At 52.6% G+C, this 19,745-nt stretch overlaps 2 protein-coding genes across 2 annotated transcripts in view; both read right to left on the bottom strand.

Moving 5' to 3' along the window:
- Timp2 (TIMP metallopeptidase inhibitor 2) overlaps positions 1–19,745 on the bottom strand; it is a 48,713-nt gene that overhangs the window by 14,413 nt on the left and 14,555 nt on the right. The window lies entirely within an intron of this gene.
- The window catches only part of Cep295nl (CEP295 N-terminal like), a 28,865-nt gene continuing 13,745 nt past the window's right edge, over positions 4,626–19,745 (bottom strand). Inside the window, exon 1 of the mRNA XM_074044984.1 lies at positions 4,626–19,745. This exon is cut by the window's right edge and continues 13,745 nt beyond it. Coding sequence (XP_073901085.1) covers positions 8,941–10,779 — 1,839 coding nt within the window. The 5' untranslated portion in view covers positions 10,780–19,745 and the 3' untranslated portion in view covers positions 4,626–8,940.

Raw genomic sequence — 19,745 nt, 5'->3', positions numbered from 1 at the left:
TAAATGGACTCCTAGTTCTCGGACTGGAGCAGCTCCCTTGCAGCAGTGGGACTGCAGATTATACTTTCATTTTTATTATTTTTTTGGTCAGTAGTGGGGTTTGAACTCAAGGCCTCATGCTTGCTAAGCTTTACCACTTGAGTCACTCCACCAGCCCTTTTCGTGTTGGGTATTTTCGAGATAGGGGGTCTCGTCAACTATTTGCCTGGGTTGGCTTCGAACTGCGATCCTCCTGATCTCTGCCTCCTGAGTAGCTGGGATTACAGGTGTGAGCCACCGGTGCCCAGCTCACTTTCATTTTTCAATTTCAGAAACCAAGAGACTGGTAAATTGAAGGTCAGGGTAGACTTGTGGGGTTAAGACTAGAAAGTCAACTGAGGCCTCAGATGCTTCAAGGAAGTGGGGCGGGGGGTGTACAGAGATGGTAAGAATCTCCATTTCCAACCGGGCTTTCCATGGGGATCCAGAATGCAGATTGTTTGGTGGGATGTCTCTCAATTTTGGGTGGAGCCTCCTACTTACTTTGCAAAATGAGAGATTGCAGGAAGAGAGACAAAGGAGGATTGAGAGAGGCAAGGAGAGCAGGGTCTAGGAAAGCCTTCTCCAAAGCCTCAGCCCCTCATATGGAAAGAGAGAAGCCGGGGAAGAGGACAGCTTAGGTTGGTGTGCCCCTCTCGGTGGAACAGGCTCTCACTGTTGACCTGCACAAAGCAGGTCTTGGCTGTGGCCCATTGGGTATGGCAGGTGGAGAAGGGATGGATCTTGCCTGCAGAAGCCTTCAACAGCAGCCCTGGCTTTCAAGTGGGATCCAATACAGGCAGCACACAGACAGACGGACAGGGAAACAGTTTCCTTTATACTGGCAGACAGGGAAGGTGGTGGAGAGTACACGTCTACACACACACGTTGACTGGACACTACTGTATGCTGGGCCTAGGGTCAGGCAACAGCACCAAGGTGAGTCCCCCCACCCACCCAAGGAGCAGTGGAAGGGAGTCTATCATGATTTCTCTTCTAATTGCTCTGTGCCTCCAAACCACAGCCTCCCCCCAGAAAGTATATTTTCTTCTTTCTTTTCTGCTGTGAACACAACATCTGGGTTTGAGATCAAGGGTGAGACACTGGCTGGTGAATTCACTGCCAGATGTCGGCTACTGGAATGTACAACCATAGACTTAATTCAAAGCACACGCAACCGCAGAGCCCTGCCCCCATCCCCTGGGCAGAGGACAGCTCATGATGTCACTTCCCCCTGCCAGGAGCCTGCAAAAACAATCCCCAGTGCACCCGGCCAGAATGGGGATGGAAAAGAACTGGGTGGGTGGAAAGTCAAGGTCACGGAAGATGATGCAAAGAGCACGGGGCGGTGTTCAGACTCTGAGAATCCCAGCTGCCCAGGGAAAGACAACAGAGGCTGGACCGTCCTGCTGCAGTCCGTGGCAGTGAGTGGATGTGAGGGCACTTGCTGGAAACCCAAGGGGCAGCCAGCATGTGCGATGGCCAAGGGTGGCTGGAGGATGCAGCACTTAACACATTCTACCATGACCAGATCTGGCTGAGACCTCAGGGCTCAGAACCTTGGTTCTCCCTCCTGTCTATCCCCTCTGCCACTGATGCACAGCCCTCTGTGTCCTCCAGACCCCCTCACACACCTGCTAACATCTTTTGGATCCTACTGTGTCTTCGGGAGCACTAGGGAAGCTTCTGGGAAAAATAAAACACACATTGTCCACAATCCATGGGGTCAGAGCCCGCAGGAGAACTGTCTGGAGGAAGCCACTTATTTCTCATTGAATTCTCTTTATTGTCTTGCTGAGGGCCCGGCTGCTCTCCAGGGAAATCCCGTGAGTATAAACACATCCTATGTGAGAGTTCCCCATGGAACCCTCTGTGGCGGTGTGGGCTCCCACCGCGGAGTAATATCATCAACTGACTTCTAGACACCCACGTCCTGGCCCCTGGGCGCTCCACGTGCTGTCGGGGACTCCTGGCCACTTGTTGAGGCTGAGCTTCTGGCTTCAGGAAAAGTTGCCCTCAGTCCCTCGGATGCATTCGTCTGTGTGGAAAGTTGTTGGTGTCTCCCAGACTTGGAAAAACAATCACTCATTTAAATACTAAGACAAAACCCGGCACCAGGCCATTGGAGGCTTACGGGTGCACTGACTGAGGCTGGGAGGCATTGCTCAGGGTCACTATAGGGCGTTGTCACCTCAGACCACCCACTCTATTGTGCAGAGTCCAGCTGGACCAAGGACCAGCACTCCTGGGGCAAGCACCACCTCTGCCTCTTCCTGCTCATGGCCCTAGGGATACCCGCCATGCTCCCTTCCCTCGAAGGTGGGATCTGGGCCTTCCATGTCCTAGCGCATTTGCCAAATCACTAGTAGGTGGGGGTGGCTCTCGTGTGGTGGCTGGGTTGAAGTCAGCCAGACACACACTGGTTTAAGGCTAGTAGTAGGAGCGTGCTACCCAGGTCAGCCCTGCAAGACACCCCACTTCTTATACACAAATGCAGTAACTGCAGGCCCAGCTGAAAAAGTCCCCCTAGGGTCAGCTGGTCCATTCTCTTTTGTGGGTTAAACTATCTGTTAACCAGTGCAATTAAAAGAGAAACCAAACCCAACCTCTGCTTACTTCTGGCAAGAATCTGGTCTTTGCAGGTGTACACGCAGCTCTGGCATATTGGGGGGACTGTAAGGTTCCACCCTCCCTTGTTTACCCTCCCTAGAGAAGGGGTGCTACATGCCTTGCCATATACACCCTCAAATCACACAGGGTGAGCAAATTCCTGGTACCGTTCATATCTAGATTCTACGGCTGTCACTGGGATTGTCTTTAGGAGGACATTATGACATAGCTGGCAGACCTGGCTGAGGCTACCTGACCTTTGAATGTAGATCAATTCTTCCAAAGCTCAAGCTTGTTTGGAGGATGGACCTGTGGTGCCTCTGCCATAGCTGCTCACGAACCCTGGAGTTCAGAGTCTGGAGAGGGAGGTGATGCCTCACTTCCCCACCTCCGGTGTTTACACCCTCACCTGGGGACAGAAGCCCAGCCACACAGCTCATAGCTTTGTCCTAGGATAGCTGCAATAAACTGGTTACTTCGTTCAGGTTGCTGTCTTGGCTGGGTGTGGGATGAGAGGGGCTTAGGGGCACAGGAAAGACCACTTGGACCTCCCCACTGGGATGGTGTCCACTTTTGCTAGCGGGATGGGCTGACCTCACTGTCTAAAGGGGCAGATATGGCCACAAGCATTGCTGGGGATGGAAGATGGTGACCAGGAAGTGGGGCTGTGCTCCCAAAGCCTGCAGACCTGCCTTGGCTCCCAGATATCAAGGCCACGCCCCTTCTTGCAAAACTGCAGGCACAGGGACACAGGTGGCATTGAGCAGCTGGGAGGCATCACAAGGAATGCAGGGCATCAGCTCAGGTTTGGCATCCATAAGTGCACAGGCATGTCCAGCTCCACCTGCTATCTCTGGCCTCACTGTCCACCCGCAAGTTGCCCTCAGTAGACAGCTGGGGACTTCCCCTGCACTCTGAGCTCTGCCCTGACCTGGTCTCTCCACGCCCTACCCCTTTTTGTCAGTGGTGGAACAGACCACTTAGAAGTTCGCTCCTTTTAGGGAAATGGGAGAAAAAGAGGGGCTGTCACTTGGTAATTAAAAACAGCCCAGTTGTGGTAGGCCGGACCCAGGGCTTCTCTCACTGCAGCAGCTGAGAGAGGCCAGACCCTCCAGCAGAGACCTCCAAACTGCTCCATCCCCAGGTGCCAGCTTTTGGAGAGTGGGAAACCAGACAGCTAGGGTCCTTTGGGAAGCTCCACACAGTACCCTGACTTGGGGCAGGGGTGAGTCTGTCCAGGGTGAGGATAAGACTTGGGTATCATGACTCAGGCCAAGGAGACAAATGCCTGGAATGAGAATGGCTCAGCGCAGATGGGCTTTGGGGGAGGGGTGGTTTGATAGGGCAGGGAGGGAGATGGGGGAGCAAGATGCAGAACAGCATGCCCCACTTGCTGGCCCCTGGGACATGCCAAGCCCGCGCAGTACAGGCTCCTTGCCCATTGCTCAAGATTCTAGCGCACATGTGAGTGGCTGTCTGCTGGATGCCCGTCTCCATGGAGACCGGCTCTCCCATCTTCATTTCCTGCCCATTGCTTTGGCTCCCCTTAGGGAAGGCGAGGGAACAACATCCAGAAGAGCCAGCAGAGAAAAGCAGCAGCTCGCTCTGCCTGGCTCTTCCAGCTGCCTCCCCAACCTCCTAGGACCCTGGCCCTTCCCTCTAGTCCTAGTAGGACCCGGCCCCATGCCTGGCCACCCTTCCTCTTTTCTCCCTGCCACTGGCCAGTAGGATCTCATGCCAGAGGCTTGGGCTCAGCCCTTCCCATTCACGTGCTGCTGAATCATTTGAAAAAAATGCATCCCACTCCTGGGAGGGTTTGCCGAGAACAGTGCGGCTTTGTGGAGGAACTGCTGCTTTGCAATTTCTCCGCCAAGAACCCGTGCAGGAGCCAAGCTCAGCCCTGCAAACCCCAAGCCGGGGCAGGAGGCAGAGGGAGCTTGGAAAGGGGCCCAGGGAACCCCACCCACCCTGCCCACAGGCTGAGGGATGGGGCTGGGGACAACACAGAAGCAGAGGCAGCAGACCAGGGTCCTCTCCACGCTGTGTGCTGCCGTGTGACCGTGGGCAGTCACATTCCTCATTAACTGACTCATTTTCAAGAGCAGGCTGGACCCTTGGACTCTTGCGTTCAGCACTGACAATCTGTGAACCCTAGCTTACGCGTGGGACCCTGAGGCATGTAGCTGGTGGGCTGAACCCAGTTCACTGTGTGTCTCAGGAGACAGAGACAGGGCTGAGAAGACTGAAATGCCAGAGCGGCACTCAACTTCAACCGGGAAAGGACCAAGGAGACCACTGGGGGCTTTGGTTCTGGCTCCCCTGTCCCTGCCTCATTTGCACAGCCGTCCCTGAGCTATGGAGAAAGGCAGGGTACAGCCAGGGCAGACCTCTGTCTGTAGCCTAGGGTCCTGACCAGGGTGGTTGTGGGCTGCACCTTTATCTTCCATCTTCCAGAGAGGAGGCCAAAGGCTGGACTCTGACTCAAAGCTTTTGACCTGACCTCTTGCCATTTTCCATCCAGTGGAGGGAAGACTGCAGATCAGAGAGCGTTCCTGCCCCACCCCACAACTTCACAAACCCTATCTTCCCTTCCCATCCTCTTACACGTCTGAGGTCCTGGGTGCTAGTGTGGACATGCTAGCTGCACACCAGGCTAGGTGGGGAAGGAGAGGTGTGAGGATAGAAGACTGACCCCCACCCCCGCCACACACACACACAGGGTCACAGTCAAAATCTCGTCCAGCCAGTGCAGGAGTGGGCTGTGCTGGCCAGGGGAGCTGCTGTGCCTGTATCTCTTGCCATGGCTTCTGTTGGACACTGAAGGCCTACCCCCAACCTATAGACAGCTGACCCCAGCAGCCACACAATAGCCACTTTGCTGTTGTCATGCAAACCTACCAGGGCAGCCTGGAGATATTTCTGAGTCCCTGGGAGTTTGCATACAGCAGGGACTCAAAGAAGAGATCAGTTGGTGTAGAGTGAAGTGACAACAGGGGGACACTATCCCCTAAATGTGGGTGGAGAAACACAAAGCTCTACAACAGTGCTAGGAGAAGGAACCTGGAAGTGTTTTAGGAGGAGGAAGATAAACATGTCCTCCAGCCTAGTATCCTCCCCCAGCTCACAGAGCTCTGTACAAACCCTCAGGGAGCTCAGTGCCCTTCCACTGGTGCAGCCCCATCTCACAGTCAGATGGAGGCTGGGTGGGGCAAGGCAGTTTGCAGGGCTGAGCCGTGAACCCAGGCTGGACCCAGAGCCCACCAACATTGCCATCTGTGGGACCTGAGACTTCAGGGAGGATTTGGGATGCTAGGCAGGTGCCAGTAGGACCTAGGCAGTGTCCCCTCTGTGTGGTTGTGTCAAGAATGAGGGTAACAATAAGAATGTCAGCAAGAACCTGGGCATGAGGGGAGGAGGTCGAGAGTCAAGCCTCAGGAAGAAGCACAGAGACACTGGTATCTTTCCAAGGCCACCAAGCCATCATCAGGTAGCAGAGCTGTGTTGTCACCACGATGCAGTGGTTCCTGGTGTGTGGGGGTCGGAGGAGCCCGGGAGGTTCGAGGCTGTCCTGAGCTCTTTGCGCCACTGTCCAGCAAGGTAACCAAGAGAGCAAAACCAGGGTCTGCAGGACCCCCCAGGGGAAGGGATGAGAGGTGTCCAAGACATCTTCCCTTAGAGGAAATTGCTGAATCTCTTTTTTGGGGAGGGGGTCCTCAGGGGCCAATTTGTTACCCACACTACTGGCCTGGGCCAAGGCTAACCCATCTCTCTTCAGCCTTCTCCGAGACAGGTGGGAAAGGACAGGGTGTCTTGCCATGCTGTCAGGGGCCAGTGTAGGTGTGACTGTCCAGGCAGAGATGAGTCACCCTCCACTATGTCTCACTGCCCATCCCCACACCTACTTTTAGCTTCAGTGTGGCCAAGAAGGGACGATTCGTCACCTAGAACACACAGGCCACAAATACTACCTTTGCAAATGGAAACAAAAATAACCTACGCCAAAGAAGGCTCGTCCCCTCGTTAGGCTGCGGCTTCCAGGCTAAGTCAGGAGGTTCAATTACACAATGTTGGGTTCCACTGCGGTCACAGCTTTAAACCTGGGGATCCCACAGCACCCTCTCTGCCTTCCCAGAGATGACTTGCTTCTCTAAGCATCACCTAAAAGCCAGGCACCAGGTGGGTGTGAATGCAGGGGATATGATGCTCAAAAAACAAAAGCAAAACCAAAAAACACCTGTGGGCTGCAATTTTGGCCCCAACCAAATGGGCACAGCGTGGTGGTGGCATATGAGTTTGCAGTTCCCACAGGGGTCCTGCTCGGGTCTCTCAGAACCACACACACGGGGCCAGTGTCTTGTACCTCTCTGTGGGCTCATCCCTCACCAGCGAACATTGCATATTTTACTTATTGACTATGTCCTCCACTGACTGAGAGCCCCATAGCCTTCTGTGTGCTGTTCACCACTTACCTGCAGGAACAGGGTCTGGGACAGGGTCGGGCATTCAGTATTTGTGAACAAAAAATAGTAGAAGAGCAGGTTGATCGCTTCCAGGGAAAAATGGTGAAATCGGGAAGAAAAGGAGTGACAAATGGGATCTTTCCCGTACCTACTTTCCAGCAGAGGTGTTCACATCTCCCAAAAGCACTTTACACAAAAATTGAGGTCCAAACCTGGGATAAACCACCAAAGCACTCTTTGGTGCCTAACCTTTTGATCCAAATGAATTGGGATATACTTCTGTTTTGAGAAACAGGCACAAAAGAAAAGAAGCTAAGATTCCAGAAAGAAGGCTCAGAAAGCCCACCATGAAATGTGCAGTGCAGACGAACGACACCCTTGTGCAATGTGGATGACATGAGGAGCTACACTGAGAGGGGGGAAAGCAAGGCTTCTGAAAGACCACTTTTTGTAAGAGTTTGAAAACAAGTGACACCAAGCACCATAATGCTTAGCCTACGTGTGTATGATAAAGGGTGGGGATGAGCCTCAAGTTCAGCAGGTGTATGTCCGAGGAGGAGGAGGCAGGCATACAAAAAGGTTTAAGTAGCATGTGGGCAGAATTTCTGGTTTTCACCAGACATATCAAATCCTGGGTTTGGGGGAAGGGCTCACAATTGTTCATTATCATGTCTACAAGATACACAGGAAAATGGCAATTCATAGACCAATGACACAAACGTGGCCTGACCAGAGATGGTTGATGCAAGTCAAAGCGTCTGTGGTCCTTTAAGGGGAGGGAGAGAAGAGGAGAAACAAAGTGGAGGAGGAAGGGAAGAGGGATGGGGGAAGGGAGGGAAGAAGTGAAGGAGAAAGGAAGGAAAGATGGAGGAAGAGAGGAGGGAAGGAGAGAGGAAGTGGAGGAGGAAGGGAAGAGGAATTGGGAAGGGAAGGAGAGAGGAAGTGGAGGAAGAAGGGAGGAGGCTCAGAATTCTCCCAGTCCAGGGACCAGCAAACTGTGGCCCAAGGGTCACATTCAGCCACCATCTATTTCTGTCAATCAAGTCCTAGTAAACTTGGCCACACCCTCTCATGTCTGCATCCTCTGTGGCTGCTTTTGAGTCCCAGTAGCAGAGCTGAGCAGTGTCCAGAGGCTGACTGGCAAAGCTAAAGCATTTACTATCTGGCTCTTTGGGGAAAAACTCTGTTGACCCTTGTCATAGTCCCTAAGCCTGCAAAATGGCAGAGAAAAAAACCTACCCAGGGTGGCTGCTACAGCTACTGATTCTGAAGTGAAGTTAAGGAGTTAGGAAACTGACCAAACACCAGGTTCTCCCACACTGCCAGCCCCAGGGGGAGTCACCCAGCAAAGCTGGGGTTGCCTCCCCCCAGCCCCCAGGACCTAAGAATGGTGAAAAGTTGTGCTATAGAACAACATTGGCCTGATTGTTTTAAAGGGGCCAAGAGAGGCTTTAGTGCAGTCAGTCCCTCTGTCAATGTCTCAGCCAGTGGCTAAGCAACAGATGAAGTATCTTTTGAAACTGTGCCTGCCTGACCCGGGATGCCCTTAAAAGTCCAGTGTTTATTGGGCTCAAACATCTGAAAAGATGATTTTACCTGGAGTTTCCATATGTCTGCAGCACACAAAAACAGACGCCCCTGTGGGAGACTCGCCTGCGGTACGTGGGCTGGACTGGCTCCCTGGACCCCACAACAGGCTCTATTTTTGTGGGAAGGAGCTTTGCCTGGAGGGTGGTGTAATGTGATTTTAGGGAAGCCAGAGGGGGATGAGGCACAGACAGACCTTAGACACGCAGGTACAGGGCAGGCAAATGGACACTAGTGATGTATTTATCATGGGTGGGACTTGCCTTTAACATGTTTTCTGAAAGTCTTCCAAGCGTTTCCTGGCTTTTTCCAGAAACTGCTTGTGCAACTTGTTTTGCTCTGAAATCTGCTGTTGAAGATCATGGATCATCTGCTTGTGTCTTTCCTCGTTGAGAAGGCTGCTGCCTGAGAAGGAAGTGATTCTGTAGTCAGATCCTCCTCCCCTGGTATGGAGTCCGTTGGGATAAGCTTTCAGAATGGCCAAGCGAGTTCTTCTGCGTTCCCGTCGCTCTTCCTCCAGCTCAGCCTTGTAGTGGATTTCTAAACTCATGTCTGGGTGTTCCATCTGCCCTGACAGGGTCTTCTGCCTTCTCTGCTCCATCTCTGCTTTCTGCTTCTGCCTCAAAGCCATCCATCCTGTTCTTTCCTCGTGCTTCTGTGCATAAGGCTGAGAGGGCTCCTCCAGGAGTGTGGCCAGTCTGGGCTCCTCCATCAGCGTGGCCAGTCTGGGCTCCTCCATCAGCTTGGCCAGTCTGGGCTCCTCCATCAGCGTGGCCAGTCTGGGCTCCTCCATCAGCTTGGTCAGTCTGGGCTCCTCCATCAGCGTGGTCAGTCTGGGCTCCTCCATCAGTGTGGCCAGTCTGGATGGCTCATGTGCTGACTTGGGGACTTGCAAGAGCAAGTCCTCTTCATCAGTAGATATCCCTGCCTCGGAGAGTATCTGACTTTCATTTTTTAACATGGGTTTAGCCATCTGATGACATTTGAGATTTTCAGTTTTGATCAGCAGGCTTTCCAGACTGGTTTTGGATGACATCTCTGCAGCCTCAGCCTCTGCTGCGCTCTCAGACTCCCCAGTAGGCACTGCTTCCATCACCCTGGGCAACTCCAATCTCGAAATGTCACTACTCTGTCCCTGGGTCTCTGAGAAGCCCTGCTCTTCATCCGTGTTCTGATCTGCCCTGGGCCTCTGCTCAAGGTGCAAATTCAGGTGCCTCTTCAGCTTCCTGTTTGTATTAAACAACTCCTCAAAAGCAAACTCCAGATCTTTCTGCCATTTGTTCTTCTCATCGCACTTGAACAGAGACCCTGGGGGCGTAGGGCTCCTTCTGTCGGGATTGCTGACTGGCCACAACTCTTCTAGGTCATTCAGTTTCCCCTCTGGACTATGATCCCGCCAGTTGTATTTCAGGTCTTGCATAAAGTGAGGGGTCCCCCTCCCCACCTGCCTTCTCCCATCCCGGGCCGGTTCCATTTCCTCTTCCTCCAGGCCCTCAATTTCCTCTACAGGGGCCAAGAGCGGACTCAGCTTTGCTAGGTCCATGGCTCGGCTCAGCCGAGAGCTCACGGACCGGCGGCTGCTACTGGTCTTGCTAGAAGGTGCTCGCTTTCCTTTGTTTTTCTCAGGGGGACTCAGCCCCCGGGGTCTGGAAGTCCCCCGCCTCTCTGGACACACTGTCTTCTTCCCCGATTTGTGGTGCCAGGCTTGTTGTCTGTATGGCTCTTCCCTGTGACACCTCCCCTCTCTAAAGGCAGTTTTGTGCTTCTCCCTGCCTCTCGGGGATCTTGCTCGCTGATGGATGGGCCCCTCCAAGTCATGTTCGTGTCCTATTGCCTGCCTTGCAATCCCACCCAACAGACGGGCTAAATACAGCCGCTCCAGGTCTTTGATTTGCTGTAGCTGGGCCTCCTGCCACTCTGCCTTCAGCTCCTCGGCCATGCGTTGCAGGTGCCGGCTTTTCCACTGCTGCACCTCGGGTCTTCTCTCCAGAACCACGTCACCTTTGTCTCTGACTTGCAGTGATGCGAGCGTCTGCCTCAAAGCTAAGGCGTCGTCATCTGAAGCCAGGCTTGTCTCAGTGGTTAGTTCCATGTCCTTTTGCATTTCTGTGAGTTTGGTAGACACCACTTCTGAGGAAAGATGACTGCCGCCAGGAGCAGAGGGTTGCAGGGCCAGGGACCTAAGGAGCTACTGAGGCCACAAGTGTTCTGTCACAAGCCTACAACAGGAGGAGGACACACGCTGCTCCCCGAAACAGTCCAAGGAGGGTGTGCAGGGCCCTGGGGACAATGCACATGGGATGCTCAGTGCAGGGACAATGAGAGAGGGCCCTTGGGGTCTCTCCTGACTCTGCCCACCAGGCCCACTCCCTGACTCTGCCCTGCTTTGCACATACTTGACAAGGGTCTGTTAGGGTGACTGTGTTCCATGGGATATGGTTCTGCCTCCTAGGGGACATTTCACAACATCTAGAGATTTGTTGTTGTTGTTTTGGTCATCACAACTGGAAGTGGGGGAGGTGCTACTGGCCTGTGGTTGGGGACAGACCAGGGATATTGCTGAACATCCTGTAAAGCACAGAGTGGCCCCCATGACAAAGAATGATCTGACCCAAAGTGTGAATGGTGCCGAGACAGTGCCACCATCTTAGGAGGCATGAACTAGGACTCAGGTGGGGCAGGAGGGTACAAAAGAAAGCACCTGGGGCAGGTGGAAGCAAGGGAGGAAGCCTGGCCTCCAGGAGAGCTGCTCACAGACAAAAAGAGGAAGGGGCAAGGTGGAGGTGCTTGCCAGGCAGTGTGTGTGCACGGGTGTGTGTGTGTGCGTGTACACGTGTGCATGCTGCTATGTGTGTGCATCTGTACGCCTGCCGTAGCAGCCCAGAGGCATGCATGCAGGTGCATGTATGTGGGTGATGTTTGACTCTTGAACCCAACACAGACAAAACAGGAAGAAAAAAGGGTGTGACATCTCTTTTCACGACTCCTGGCCTTTCCTTGTGAGGTTATCAGGGGCCTTTGCAAGCATCTGGCTGAGAAAGGCCCTCCTTGGGCAGGAGGTGCTTCCCCAACAGGGTACAGTTGCCACTTAGAGCTGGTGCCAGAATAGCCAAATTTCTGATCGAAGCAGGAGCTTCCTGGACTCTGTGGTTCATATAGAAAGCCCTGGACTGCCCTTGTTCTTTTTTTTTTAATCTGGGTGGAACCAGGCTCAATAACTTGAGCCTTGAGCCAAAAGAAGTCACATTGATCAGAAAGTAGCACTTTGTCTGTATCACAGTCAGGCTTGCCTCTGAGCACTTATCTATCAAACTGGATTTTTGTTTTTAGGACAGGGTCTCACTATGTAGCCCAGGCTGACCTAGAATTCACCATCCTCCTGTCTCAGCTTCCCAAGCGCTTGGATTACAAGCGTGCGCCACCACACCTGGCATAGATCATCTTTTGTATGGGACCTTGGGAGGTAAGAAGCTATTAACACCCTTGGCTCTCAGATGGGGAAACTGATACAAGGGGACAGAAGGACACTTGATCCAGGTCACACAGCGGGCAAGAGGCAGACTGGCCCTCTGCTGCTTGGGTAGACCACAGCACCTTTGGCCAGCCATGGTTGGCCACACTGTCACTGGCTTTGATGTACCTTTTTTGGGGAGGAGGTCCTTTTACCTCTTGGTAAAGCAGACTATGCAATTAGAATAATATACTTAGAACAGTTCCTAATATTAAACTCCACCAGTCTGCCAACCACCATGATGGGCAAGAGGAGAGAGTGACAGAAAGCAGGGGTGTTCAATGCACAAGGATGCAGATTTTGGAGGAAGGCGACACAGAAACTCAATGGAATGAAGAATTGTGTTTTGTTCTTTGCTCTTTTATTCTCAAAAAGCAAATGGCGCCATGATACAGTTGGCTATGCAACGCTAACACAGGAATCTAGACCCTTTTCTCACCTCACCTACAAGAATTAATTCATAGACCTTAATGTAAGGTCTGAAAGCAAAAATGCTTAGAAGGAAACAGGTGTGTATTTCGTGACCTTGGCTTAGGCAAAGATTTCTTAGATGCAATACCCAAAGTTCAAGCAATCAGAGAAGAAACTGACAAACAAGATGTCAAAACTGAAACCTGCGTGTTGTGAAAGTCACCATTAATAAAGTGCAAATACAAGGCACAGACTGTTAGAAGATATTTGGAGATCATATATCCAATAAAAAAGTCCAGTCTAGGATATTTACACAACTCTTACAAAGCAATAAGAAGACAAATAATCTAATTTTAAAGCAGGCAGAAGATGTAAATAGACATAAAGGATAGTCAATGCCAACATTCAGGAAACACAAACTGAACCTGCAATGAGATGCTACTTCACACCCATTAGGATGGCTACACTTAAAAACAGGTGGAAAGCCAGGTATGGTGGTGCACACTTATAATCCCAGCTACTCAGGAGGCAGAAATAGGAGGATCTAGAGACAGAAACAGCCTGGACAAACTTAGTGAAACCTTATCTCAAAAGCAAAATAAAAACAAAAGTGGTAAGGGTTTAGCTCAAGTGATAGAGCACTTGTTTAGCAAGCTCAAGGACCTGTGTTCAATGCCCCATACTGCCAAAAAAAAAAAAAAGTAAAAATTGAAAAATTGGAACCCTGCGCACTGTTGGCGGGAATGTAAAATGGTGTAGCTGCTTTGGAAGACAATGTGGCAGTGTCTTTAACAGGTGAACAACAACTGACTATATAACTCCACTCTACCTTGGAAAAATGGAAGCCTGAGTCCACACAAAGAACTCCAAGCTCAGAGAGGCCAAATAAGGAAGGTCTTCGGCTCAGAGAGGAGCTGGGTTTGCAGCTGAGTCTCATGTGCCAAAAACTGAGTTTTTCCCACCCCAACGAGTGGCCACCAGGGTGTTCAAACAGGTAGGGATGGTCTGGGTTGCTGAAAGTATTCTTTTTGTCGGTCCTGGAAGACACCTGGAGAGAATAGGGCAAGGCCTGCCCCAAGGCACAAAGACTTAATTCTGAGCCTGGAGCCATGGCCCCCCACCATGTCCAGCAGGAGACAATCACTGAAGCCTGCTCCAGAAGTGCCCCCAGCTCGGTCAGTGACCCACACTCGGTAGAGATCTTGGGATAAAGTTCAGGAAATTACAATGGCTCTGTAGTTCAGGAACCGATGTCCCCATGACAACTGCTAGATACGTCCTCACATGCCGCTACATCCTTAGTGCCTCCCCACTCGTGCCTGTGCCCTCCCCACTTGCTATCTTGCAATCAGAGGACAGGGTCCTTCTTGGACTGGTGGGTGTGCTGGCAGGGAAGGCCACTAGGGCCTCGCTGAGCCCAAGATGACGCAGGGTAAGTGCCTGCTCACCTGTTCAAAAAGCCCCGTAGGAGACGCCCTCTCCACTCGGGATGTCCGGCCGCTCCTGCATGTCTCTCTTGGGGTCTCTCCAGCCTTGCAAGATAGGCTCCCCAGTGCCCTGGGCAGGGCTCTTGCCAAGGGAGACAGGCATGCTTCTGACTGGGGTCCTCACTACAGTGCCCCTCTCTCAATCCATCTGGACTCTGTTTACTGGACCTGGTGACCCTTCGTCTCTTATATCTTTGCAGAGTGTTCTGAGTTTCCCCCATGTTGCCCCTACCCCCAGAGCAGACAGTTGCCTTTGGCCGGCTGCCTTCAGCCAGTCCAGAAAACCACAGCAACTTCCCGACAGAAGCTGCCCTTGGAACAGTGTGGGGGAAGCCAGGCTGGACACCCTTCTGGCCTTTGGGTGGCACCAGAGCCTCCTGTCAAGCCCAGTGGACACTGGGTCAATTTTCTTTTGTTTATTGAGGTTCTGTGACCCAGAGCATGGAGCCAGCCTGTGGCGACCACACCCAAGTAGCTACCTGGATGGATTTTCAACAGATGCAGAGCCTGTCCTGAGAGCCTGGCCAGAGGCAGGGAAGCTCCATGCCACACAGGTGGTTCTGGCCTCCTCTTCTTCCCAAGGAGACCCCAGTGCCTCTGAGCAGCTGGGCTGAGAGAGTCTACTGTGATCCCAACAAAATCAGGGGTAAGAAGTAGCACAACCAGAGGCTGCGAGAGGCACCAGTGGCAGGCTATCAGGTCCTGTGGTTGACTAGCATGGGAGCTGTCCCTCACTTCTGCAGGAAATGCAGGATGTGACCCAGTCTGATCCACTAAGGCGTGATATGGTATGAACAATGTACATGTGAGGCCTCTCGAGCCTGTCTTGGAGCCTTGGGGTGGACCTGTCAGGGGTGCGCAGTTCCCACAAGGAGGACAGTCACACAGCTAACTTGGTGACAGTTAGAACCTCTACTTGCTGGGGTTTGTTGTAGGGATGCTGCTGGACTCCCCAGGTACCATGATGGGCATGGGGTTTTAAGTTCACCCATTGTGGTTTACCATCAATATGACATTGACCTTGCACACGTGGGTACCCAAAAGACACAGCAGATACCACTTTCTGCCCCAGACACAAGTCGACAACATTGAGCACCACCGTCTCCAGGGACACCACCAGGACTCAGCTGCAACTTTCCACCCTCAGTTATAACTGGCCTCTCCAGGTTGATGTCATTCCTTTGCTCCCACTGGGTCTCTGATGGTCTCACCCACTCCATTCTCTCTGCTGGAACCCACTGTGACAGTTCCTGGGATTGTATGTCATAGATATTTAAGCAAGCCAGGTAAATAAGCCAGCAGCTTATTTACCACACAGCTGGCTGTGAGGACCCAGCATTAAAAACCACGCAGCCTCAACTGACCACGGGCCTCACACCATTTCACAATCTCACCTCAGGAGGTGAGATCTAGTCCTACCCCCACTTTCTGAAGGGGAAACTGAGACTCAGAGAGGTTAAATAACTTCCCTGAGGCCACCAGCTCACAAGCAGTGCAGCAAGGACTCAGATCCAAGCAGGCAGCCCTGACCCAGGCTCTTAACCTCTACTGCAGATGGAGGGCAGAGCTGGAAGCCACTTTCTCGGCATGAATGGGCTCTGGCCTGAACTTACTTGTCCTCACCTGACCTCTGGCCTCTCTGGCCCTCCTGTGGCCCTGAGAAGCATGCTTGGCCTCTGATGGCAGCTGAGGCCTGAGATGGCCTGAGTGCTCCCTGTGTGTTGACCAGCAGACACCTGGATGTCTCTGAGTTCAGCAGATGGGCAGTCCTCCCACTTGTAGCTCACGTATTTTATTCCTCACCATGCAGCCCAGGCTGAGGCCAGCCAGGCGCTTCTCCAGCCTTGTTAGGTCAGGTCTGGTTCAGCAGGACTGGGATGGGCCCAGACTGTGCACGTCTCAGGTGCTTCCCATGGCACGATGCTATTGGTCCATCGACCAGCTTTTAGTAGCCACCCCAGCAAATGTGTCTCCGTGAGGCTGTGCCTTGCTCTGCCCTCCTCCCCTGACAGCTGAGACCTGGTCATCTCTCATCCGGGCTCCCTAAGCATTCTCACCAGCCTCTCGCCACTTTGGCCTGTGTGTTTGCACCTTTCTCCCTGTACATGGCTACTCAGCTGCCCTACAATGGTCCCCTGCTGTCCTCACCAGTCTTCAAGTGTCGCCCACAGCCACATGCAGCACATCTGAGCTGCAAGCAACGTGCAGATTCCTGGGTCCTCTCCAGACAGCTCCTACCCCAGCATCTGTGGACAGGGGTGGGGAGCGCTCTGTTCACCGGCTCCCTCAAATTCCACCAGTCAGGGCTGGAGAGCTTTCGAGCAGTTGACCTTGGGCTCCCCTTCCCATCCCATCTGGGAGCACTGAGTCCCAGGTAGGGTTGGCCAGGCTCTGCTTCCCCAATGTCCTGTACCAACCCAGAACCTTCACTGCGTCCCTGTGGGTTCTTCATGAGATGGACGCACCCTCCCTCAGTCCTCCACCCATATTCCCAGCCCCACCCAATTCCCTCCTAGAAGACAGCCGCCTCCAAAGCCAGCACACCGTCCCCTTTTTTCAAAAGCCTACAGACTCGGGTCCTGGGAGGCCTAGTTAACACTGTTTCTTTGAAACATAAACTACTCCCATCCCAGGGAGGGAGCTTTTCCATACAACTCAAGCTTGCGCTCTCCTGTGTAAAGTTAGTCCTTTCTCTGTTTTCTCAGATGTACAATACATATAATTTGACCTTAAAAAAATTGTTTTTGATTGTCTCTGGGATGCTGACATAGGGAACCCCCTCAAGGGCTTTTAAGATGCATAGAGCAGAGTTTCCCTAAAGTAAGCGAGGCCAGAATGTAATTTGGACTTTGTAAATTGACTTTTCACGTAGCATCCAGGCCTCCCCTCCACATTCCTGGTTATAATGCTCCATGTGTCTCTCTGACAGAAGCCTGATCTTCCAAACTCCTGGGGCCTGGCGTCCACAGGAAAACACTTGACAGATACAATGGATTTACCATAAGGCAAACACAGGCTTGAGGCACCGATGGGCCTGGCCAGCAACAAGCACGTGACCTTTGAATCTAAGAGACTCTCAGACGTGGATACCCAAGGACACTGGTGACCACAGTCAGAAACCAACCACAGCACTCCAACTCAGAGGATTTTTCTTTTCTTTTGGCTTTTGATTTTGAGACACGATCTCACTACATAGTCTAAGCTTGCCTTGAACTTGCAATCCTTTCACCTCAGCTTCTCGAATAGCTGGGATTTTACAGACAGGCACCACCACACCTGGCTCAGAAGATTTTTAACAGCTTATGTACCTGGCCAAATGTAACAGGACAAAGTACAACAGGAATATGTCTAAAACTCAGTGATGTTAAGTAGTGAGTGAGAATACAGCCCTGCAGGAGGTGAAAGGGCTTCGTGTGGCTGTCAGCTACTTTGTCAGAGACACGTGGTCGCAGAAAAAGCAACGTGATCTTTACCTGCATTCAGAGAAGTGTCTAGAACAAGCAGGTGATGGTCCAGCCCAGCCCTGCACTGAGCAGTCCTCTCCTGGATGTTCCAGGATCAAGAGGGAAAGAGGCACACCGGTGCTGAGGATGCCTGAAAGCCTCCACAACCTCCAAGCAGCACCCGCCTGTCCCTGCAGGTGGGACGCCGTAGCACAGGACATATGTCACTCTGAGAACAGTGCCTGCACACTCCGTCAGTGTCCAGAGTGCCATGGAGCTGACAACAGCTGACCCCACGTCAGGGAGCTGACAGTCCACGCCCAGCTCAGCGACTTCAACAAGGCAAAAGGTGTCTCTGCCCCAGAAATGGCCAATGTGACAATGCCACGGGACAATCATTTCACCAAAATCACAATGAAATTGTTGAAATGATTCCGAGAAATGCCCAAGGCCTGAGGCAAAAGGACAACTTGACCAAAGAACAAGGGAGAATCCCACGGTGAAGAGGCATGTCTTCCCAGACAGTTCCAGAAGACAAGGAAAGTGGGAAGGAAGGGGAGAGAGGGCCAGAGGCCCAGGACTCAGGAGGACAATGACAAAACAGGTCACAGGAAGAAAAGTCCTAAAGAGCCAGGAATGTTTGGAAGTGGGTGGGACAGAGGTGTCTGCAGGACTGAGCAGTCCAGAACGGCTATATGGTGGTCAAGAGAGCTAACTAGCTGTGTGACCCAGGGCAAGTGGCTCAACTCCATGCTTCAGTGTGCTCACTTGTGGAGCAGGGTGACAACAGCTGCACCCATCACCATAAGGATCACCCAGTGCTTGGCCAGCGCTGGGGACAGGGCAGTACTTACTGTGTGTGTCTCCAGATGACTGAGCCGAGCCACTGAGGAGGATGCATTACAGGGAGGCAGAGATGGGCCAGGTGGAAGGAAGTACTTTCTACAGGCTGCCTTGGAATCATTAGGTAGGTAGTGAGACACCCATTCCTGGAGGCATTCAAGCCAAGCCCGGATAAAATAATATCAGAAATGTTTTTTTACTCCATTTCTCTGAGTTCTAGCCTCTAGAAATATGCTCTGTGACACACCAGCATTCTTCCCAGAGCCTGGTTTCTGATACTTCCTGACTCTAAGCTGCGTTCCTAAGTGGAGTTCCTAAAACGCTAGAGTGGGTTTTGGACTGGTACCATCAGAATCCCTGAGGGGAGGGAGTCATGGTAGAATAGGAGTCCTGGTCAAGCCCCACAGTGGGTTTTTTCACCTGTGAATCTGTACACATCTCCCCATGTCCCCAAGACTGGGATGAGTCTAAAGGCAGAGGTGGCTGGGCAGCCAGCCTCTGGGGAACAGGTGACTTCCACCAGCTTCGACAGACAGATTCCAAGGCAGACTGACCTCCACACTGATGGTCCAGGCACCAGCAAGCCAGTGGGCTGCTTATGGCAGACCCAACCGGTAAGTCTTCCCAGCCATATCAACAGTGTCTGTCACTGCTTTCCAAGTCCCCATCCAGGTCAGAGCCCTGTGCAAGCAGCTGCTTTTGCTGCATCATGACACCTCTGCTTCCTCTGAATAACTACATTCTCTCCCACCTCCTCCCCCGGCCTCCAGCCTCCCTGCCACCCCTCCAGATCACGCTGTCTTTAGAGAGCCCTGGCTTTCAGATCAGCCCCTGGAGCCTCACCCAACAGCTGGACACAGACAGGACCCAGCTTCACTATGGATAAGAGGCAGACACGGAGGCTCAAGGGCCCCTGACCTAGGTCAGCTGCACTCACAGCTCCCTACCTCCACAGCAGCCCAGCTCTGCCCTGGCTGGTTAACTATGGCAGGCTGTTGCCATAGGAATGGCAGCCCTGTTGTGCTGTGACATCACCGCAGGGGTGAGGTCAGGGACAGCAACAAGCCAGCCAGAGGACAAACACCCAGGTGAGAGAACCGATCCCAGAAATATGGCTCAAACAGCTGGGGTGGTGAGCAGGGGTAATTTGAAGGTGCCTATTGAAGGAGGTGTCTATGAGGGAGAGGCGCAAGGTGGAGGTCTTCATGGTCACAGCGTGGACTCCCCAGCCTGGCAGTATCATGACATTCTTAGGGTGCCGCTCTTCCCCTCAAGCTGTCAGGACATTAAGGAGGTACACACCAAGGTCAGGGCTTCCCCAAAATGCTTCCCACCCCTTCTCCTGTAGGGAGAACATCTGGCCCACCTCGGGCAG

The sequence above is a fragment of the Castor canadensis genome, chromosome 11 (assembly GCF_047511655.1).
Source record: "Castor canadensis chromosome 11, mCasCan1.hap1v2, whole genome shotgun sequence".
In the NCBI taxonomy this organism is placed as follows: Eukaryota; Metazoa; Chordata; class Mammalia; order Rodentia; family Castoridae; genus Castor; species Castor canadensis.
The sequence above is the reverse complement of the archived record's forward strand: the minus strand, read 5'-3'. Positions and strand labels throughout refer to the sequence as shown.